Consider the following 7660-nt stretch of genomic DNA (forward strand, 5'->3'; position numbering starts at 1 on the left):
AATTATTTTAAAAGTATAAAATTCTGGAATTTTAAAAATTCTGGAATTTTAAAAATTCTGGAATTTTAAAAATTTTGGAATTTTAAAAATTCTGGAATTTTAAAAAACACTATCTGACGCCAGTTTCCATGGGAAAAATAATTGTCTTTTATCTCAACCAAATTACCACCGAATGTCCAGACTGTAGTGCCTAAAAAAGGCGATACCTCATATTTTTAGAAAAAAGAAAATATAAAATTTATGGCAGTTATAACCAAAAAGTTTCAAATATGTATCAATCTATCTATATGTATCTATCTATATACAGGGTGTTTATAAAGTCCCGGACCCATTTTGATGTTTAATAACTCATAAAATAATAAAGATAGATTAAAATTAATTACATAAATGGTTAGATAGACTCAAAAAGTTTCACGACCCTTGTCAATGAACTTCCACGTGTGTGCCCTTCGTCACACGGAGAATATCAAGTCAATAGTCAATTTCACGCCAGGTAGCGGCGAGCATGTCGTCATCCACAGAGGCCATTACTGTTGTAATTCTGACTTTCAGGTCATCAATGTTCGACATGATCCTCCTGTAAACATTGTCCTTTATAAATCCCCAAAGAAAAAAGCCCAGCGGCGTTATATCAGGTGATCTAGGTGACCAAGGAATTGGACCTCCTCGCCCAATCGATCTTCCTGGAGAATGATCATTCACAGAACTACGAACGATGATACCCCGATGAGGTGGTGCACCATCTTGTTGCAAAAAGACATGTGGCTGAAGCTCTTCTAGTTGTGGAAATAGGAAGTTTTCCAACATGTCTTAGTATACGACTGATGAGACCGTCTTTTCTGTAAAAAAGAAAGGCTCAATGACTCGGTCGGGCATTAGTCCACACCAAGCATTAACCTTTGGGGAATCTCTTTGTGTCTCACGGTATTCATGGGGGTTTTCAGATCCCCATATGCGCACATTATGGCGATTAACAATGCCAGAAACATGAAAGGGTGCTTCGTCGGAGTACATTATGCGCTTCAGAAAATCAGCATTATCTTCTATCCTTCCTACCATATCTGTTGCAAACGCTATCCTCCTAGGCCTATCGTCCAGTTCCTAACCTTGAACAATTTGAGCTTCGTATGCATGCAGTCTTAATTGTTTCTTAATAAACTTGCACGCCGTCGAAATTGGCATATCCAATTCTCTTGCCGCTGATCTCACAGATCTTCTAGGATTGTCCGAAAATGTCTGTCTGACACGCTCAACGTCAAAATCACTTGTGCAAGGACGTCCGGAACGTTTCTTACCTGCGATACTTTCAGTTTCTAGAAAATTCTTTTTCCACCGCAAGATGCTGATTTTGGATGAAGGATCTTTTTGGTAAATTCTTCTGCAATTTCTCTGTGCTTGCACTATCGATTTCGCTTCTATGAACCACCATAAAATCAGTGCTTTCTCTTGTGGTATATGCATTCTCCTTAATATCCGCTTGAATAAAACATCACATAGAAAAGTACTAGATAGAACAAACACATCAAAAGTAAACATAACATTGCAATAGTTGCCAAAAACAAAAGAGAGAAAAATGCAATTAATAAGCAGACGATATTTAGAAAAGTACAGATATTTATACTCGAAAATGAAATTATCTGAAATCAACTACACGTGCAGACGATATTTACAAAAGTAAAGATATTCAAACCTGAAAAGGAAAATATATGAGTTATTCCATCAATAAATGCCATAAGTTTGTTTATATCTTCATTATTTTATGAGTTATTAAACATCAAAATGGGTCCGGAATTTATAAACAACCTGTATATTAAAAAGGTAATTTCCAAATACCCTCTATTTAGAANTATATAAATGTACATAAAGCTCTCGAAACACTAAAATCTTTAATGAACAGAGAGTGTATCCATTATAGACAATGGCTTGAACGTAGTTGCAATATTTCATAGTGTCGTAACCTTTTAAGTGAGTTCGTATTTACTTTGAAGTGTAATGCTTCGCGAAATAAGAATTATATTTTTACATTACACGACATTGTGATATCAAATTCCTTTTTCTCCGTATTATCCACTTCATCTTCATCATCCTCATCATATCTTTCCATCACCATTAGGGAATGAGACACAAATCCTAAAATGGAAAGAAAAAAAATTTTAAATCATTTTATCAACGGAAGAAAAAAATGCTTTCAATTTAAGAAGCATCTAACCTTGACACCTGAGATTTTAGGTTATAATTTTTAATTTGAGTTTCCTCGATATTTTTTCTACTTAGCAAACTTTTGAAGATGTAATATTATTAGACAACAAAATACCTTTCAAATAAAGAGTTAGGCTAAGGAGAGGGGGAAGAAAATAAAGGGGTCGCTAGTTTAGATTAGAAGAAATAGCGGTTAATAATTTTTAGAGCTGCTATGAATTTTTCCTCAAAATTTTAAAGCAATAAAATGATGAGAGTTTATTTTTGTTTTTGTAATTCAAAACAACGCGCTTCCAAGTTTTTAAATCTTTGAAAATCTAATTTTTATAGCAATTTAAGCTGATTAAAACTGATAATTTGAGTGACGCTAAAAAATTCTTCTAACATTAATTACATAAAAACAAAAATACTCTTCAAAATTTAAAGGAAATAAGCAAGCAGATGTATATTACTATTTAACTACTTATCACAAACTGTTGATTGCAGAATTGTATTGGCATAATTTTGTCCAAAAAAAAAAAAAAAAAAAAAAAAAAAAAAATAAAAAAAAAAAAGAGTAGAGGATCTAAACTTTCGCACCCTTTACAACTCAAATTGTGATTAGGTGATGGTCTTGTATTTTACTTTACGTGTATCGAAAGATGATACTGCCGGGTAGAGTAAATGTCTAACATTAAATAAAAAGGATTAGAAGCATATTTAGAATTTTTCCTCCTCGTATCTCCATCGTTTTTGACAGCTGAGTTCGGTCGAAGTAGGAAGGGTCTCTCTTAATACTCTTGTTAATGATATTTAATTACAGAGCTAATAATGAAAAATATACAAAAATTAGTAGAAGGGAAAAGTGCAAAGTTACCATTTCAAGTGCTACCACTACGTTTGTAACTAAACAAAACACTCGCCATGTGAACTGCATTGGTGATTTTGGAGTATGTGTCTGCTCTTCTCTACCAATTTTGTTGTTGTTTTTTCCTTGTTAATAGAACTTTAAGAAAGTGACATAGCCTCACAGTGGACTGATCGTAAGGCACAATTCTCAGAAGATCACCAAAGTCAAGAATCATTGGCTGTGGTCATTGATAGGGCTAGTGATCACTTTGATCAGCCTGTGAAATGACCGAGGCTGTGCTGTATTGGTCCTCGTTAAATTGTTCTATGGTAAAGTCGTCTTCGCGAATATGTCCTCGGACTACCAAAGCACGGGGAGCCATCCTCTCTACAGAAGACCAAAATTATGACCTGTCATCGGATCATCCTCAGGGATGTTTTACAGACTACGAACTGCTGTAGCGCAGAGGATGGAGCGTTCGCCTCTCAGTGAGGTGATCTAGATTCGACTCCCAGCGGTGACGGGTTGAATCGAATTCTGCTCCCGGCTCGCATCGACCCCAGTGCGTGAATATGGGTTCGTTCCATCGAAAAGACCTTCACGAAGTTTGTCTATCGAAGTTCTATTTTGTCCAAATGCTTGATCCAGGAGTTCCCCTGTCTTCTGCGTTGGCTTCAAAATTGCAAGGCAACGGAATTAAATATTGATGGACATAAACTCAAAATTGAATCGTCTGTAAAACATCGGTTACAAAATAAAATAGTCCATTGTGCCGGGCTAGTGTCATTTATTTTCTAAAAATAATCATGTCATAATCATCATTTAAAGCTAAAAATAATGATTGAGCTATAATTTTTAGCTAAATAAAAATTAGTGTTATAATATTTGTTGTTGTTTTGTTTGTTCACTACGCGATTGTAAATGAAATGATGGAAGTTTGAACACGCTCAAGAGGTAATATGTTAGATAAAAGACAATATTTGCAGAATCATACCGATAACCATTCTAAACTAATGCGATAAGTAAATACTATAGTACCCTCTTAATCAGTTAAACATTTTTCCCTGATTCAGCAACATTGTTTCTAAGTATGTGGAAGTAAATATATTTCCAATCATTTAAAAAATAAGTTATTTTAATTCTTCTGTCAGCTTACCTTCAAAAAGAATCAGAAAAACCACATAGTTCCACTTCATTTGAAGTTTCAGCGTGCAGTTCTATAAGTAAAAAGCAACAACCTGAAAATTATGAATTAATTTTTAAATCCATGTGATGGTATTTATCTGTGGCACTTTATAATAAGTAATGGCTCCGATTCTCCTACTACAGTTATTAAAAATCAAATTTTACATCAGTTGTTGGGACAAAAAGATAATCTAAAACGGATTGAATTTTCACGCATTATGAGTCAAGCTTTATGGTTCTAAGGCCCTCACCTTAAATATGCGAATTAATTATTGCAGACGATATTTTAAGTTGAGAAATATCGTCTGCAACTGATGTAAAATCAAACAACAGACGATTATAGAAACGGTATTCTAAGTTGAGAAATTAGACAGATAAACGCACTTTTGCTGAATGAACATATCTTCTTTACGACGGATTTGGATTTCGGACCCTCAAAATATGAGGTGTGACCGTTATCCGAGAAATATGGGTATGATAGTTCAGGTAGGAAAGCTGTCGAAAGTTTAGATCCCATAATGAGAATTACAATTTAAGCGTATTTCACAATAGCTCGACAACTTTCATAGCTAATCGAATATTTTTAGCACACAATTATAAAATTCGTTTATCCAAAGACTCAATAAATAATTATTAATAATTTTTTATTATTTTTTAAAATTTTATTTATTATTAGTCGATAAAATTTTGAGTTATGAGGTATTTCTACAAATTTTTACATCATTTTGAAAACTGTTATTTTAAATGGAAAAATACAAAATTTAAGCGAAATCGGTCGAATAGCTCCAGTGAAATCAAATTTTAAACCTACTTCTTTAAATTTTGATGAGTTAAAAACTACCCAACTGATTTCGGAGGTTGTAGTTTGCCATTTAAAAATACATTCTTTAAAATGATGTAAAAACTCGTATAACTAGGAAACCAAGATATTTTTGATTATTGTTAAATAAAATAATAATAAGTAAATAATAATAAGTAAATAATAATAAGTAAATAATAATAAGTAAATAATAATTAGTAAATAATAATAAAATATTACTTTCTTCAAGAAATTAACTTTAGATAAGCGAATTTTATAATTGCGTGGAAAAAATTTTTTAATTCGCTAAAAAAAGTGTTCATAAAATAATTCTCGCGATATGGTGGAATACGCAAAAAATAAAATTAGCAAAAAAATAATTGTACAATCCTAAATACACAATCCAAAAAGAATCGTCGAAATAAATGTACATTTATTCAGAAAAAGTACGTTTTTTTTGCATCTTATTGCGTAACTTGAAATATCGTCTGCACTAATTAATTATCATATGTAAGGTTAGGCCCTCGAACCATTAAGATTGAATCTTTGTACGTGAAAATCCATTGTTAGAATGAAAAATTAATTTAAATGTTCCTTTTTGCACTTTAATCTCATTAAAAATCACTTTTTTAATCAATTATCAATGCAAATTTACTCAATTATCAATTAAATGAACGTAAATAACTCTCACGTTAAAATGTAGTAAAAGAAAATTTATTCTTCACTCACTTTGCTATGGCTCTCTCTTACATGGTACCGTCATGTGGGGCTACTTTGTGCAGCGGGGGCTACTTTATGTAAATTCGAATTTGGCACTTTTCAAGTGCTGCTATTCAGTATTACGTTTTTCTCACGTTAAAAATGTGTGGAATTTGAAGACAGAAGTCTCCTCTATTACTACAAACATTTTTTCGAATTGTAAAACAATCTCAGAGTGTGTTTCGTTTATCCAATGTCAACAGCTTTCCGAGAACGTCGGACGTCGAAAAGTGTGCGAGGAAACTTTAGCTGTGAAATGCAAAGGCGTTGATAAAACAATTGTCATAAGCGCAAAATTTTTTATTTACATATTAATAAACAATTATATCATGTTAGCGTTAAAAAATTTGAAAATTAATAACAAATAAACGGAAAATGAAAAAAAAAATGCACCGTGGGGCTACTTTGTGCAAAGTTTCATTCGTTTTTTTTTTTCGACAGAAAAATGGTCAGACGTTGTAGAAAGAATACCTGGAAAGAGAAACTACCGTGATTACACTTTAGAAAATCTGCAACAACGTTTGCAAGCAGTTGCTGGTGTTATGTCGATTGCAGAAGCTTCTCTCAAGTACAAAATCCACAGAAATACTATCTCTAATAAAATTCACAAGAAACACGTGAAACGTGCTGGTAAACTATTATTTTTCTTCTACAAAGATTTTTCTAATGAATTAATCAAACGATTTAGCGCATAAAAATATATTTTATAGGACATCAGGTGAATTTGATAGAAACTGAAGAGCAAGTTCTGTCATGTTAATTCAAGCATGTTATGTTCAAATTTATCAATATTATAAATGCTAATGAATATGTAATAATCATTATTTTTGAAATTTCATCCATTTCAATGTTCAAAATTGTATATGGTTTCCTTTTGTTTGAACTCAAATGTTTTGAAATAAACATTTTTTTTAAGAAAAAATTCTTTATAAAAAATGGTTTTTTAAAGCTGAAAATTATTTTCAAACTAATATCTTTACATATCTTGATGTTTTTGTTATTAAAAATGTCAACAATTAACTTTTATAACAATTTTATATCAATATTTTACTAAAAACATGATTATTAAACTGAATTCCTGTTTAATAGTCACAAAGTAGCTCCACTTGGGGGCTACTTATTATTTGTAAATATTGCATACAAATGATGCCAATATTGATCAAATTCACTCGCCTGAGTCCAGTTGTGAATATAATATCGATAGATTTTACTAAAGTTTGAATTAACATAGTTTTTTTACATGTCAAAGTTCAAAAACTGCGAAATCCTTCACTAAGTAGACCCACATGACGGTATCAGTAGATTTTTTTTTCTTTTTTTTCTTATATTCGTCAAATTTTATTGGAAATATGTGTTTTTCCACAATATAATGATTTGAAAGCTGTAATGTAATTGAAAATGATACGATGTCTCTTTGTTTTTGCGTGAAATTGAAAAGAGAAGTTCTCCAAATTCGTGGGTGGCTAACCCGAATGAGCCACTATCACACGGCATTAGGGCCTCAGCTTGGCTCGGCGGAGTTTTATCGGTGGCACATGAAGACTTATTGAAAAAATGAAGAAAAAAAAAGGATGTATTAATGACTTCTATAATTACATTAACAAAAGCTTATTTCTTCTGCGATTCAAATTATATTGAATTTTGACAATTCACGTCAATAAGCAGTTTTTCAAATATACTCGATTTGGCTGTCGAACATTGCTGCAGGTTTTAATCTACAAATTTTATGAAAAAAGTTTTCTATTATCAACATATGGAATTAAAATATCGATCGAAATTAACTGATAAGCACATAAAACACCTGAATTTTTTATAATTTTCAAGAATGAATCCTGATTCAGATGATGAAATAAAACTTCAAATTATACATACACTGTACTATATATATA

The 7660-nt window shown here is 31.8% G+C and overlaps 1 protein-coding gene across 1 annotated transcript in view; it reads right to left on the bottom strand.

The window, feature by feature from the left end:
- LOC107436373 (transmembrane protease serine 9) overlaps window positions 1-7660 on the bottom strand; it is a 44072-nt gene that overhangs the window by 10952 nt on the left and 25460 nt on the right. The window contains exons 10-11 of the mRNA XM_016048069.4: window positions 4185-4245; window positions 2029-2130 (exon numbers count right to left, since the gene is read on the bottom strand). Coding sequence (XP_015903555.2) covers window positions 2029-2130; window positions 4185-4245 — 163 coding nt within the window. The remainder of the gene's footprint in view (window positions 1-2028; window positions 2131-4184; window positions 4246-7660) is intronic.

Source organism: Parasteatoda tepidariorum, chromosome 6 (genome assembly GCF_043381705.1).
Source record: "Parasteatoda tepidariorum isolate YZ-2023 chromosome 6, CAS_Ptep_4.0, whole genome shotgun sequence".
Taxonomy (NCBI): Eukaryota; Metazoa; Arthropoda; class Arachnida; order Araneae; family Theridiidae; genus Parasteatoda; species Parasteatoda tepidariorum.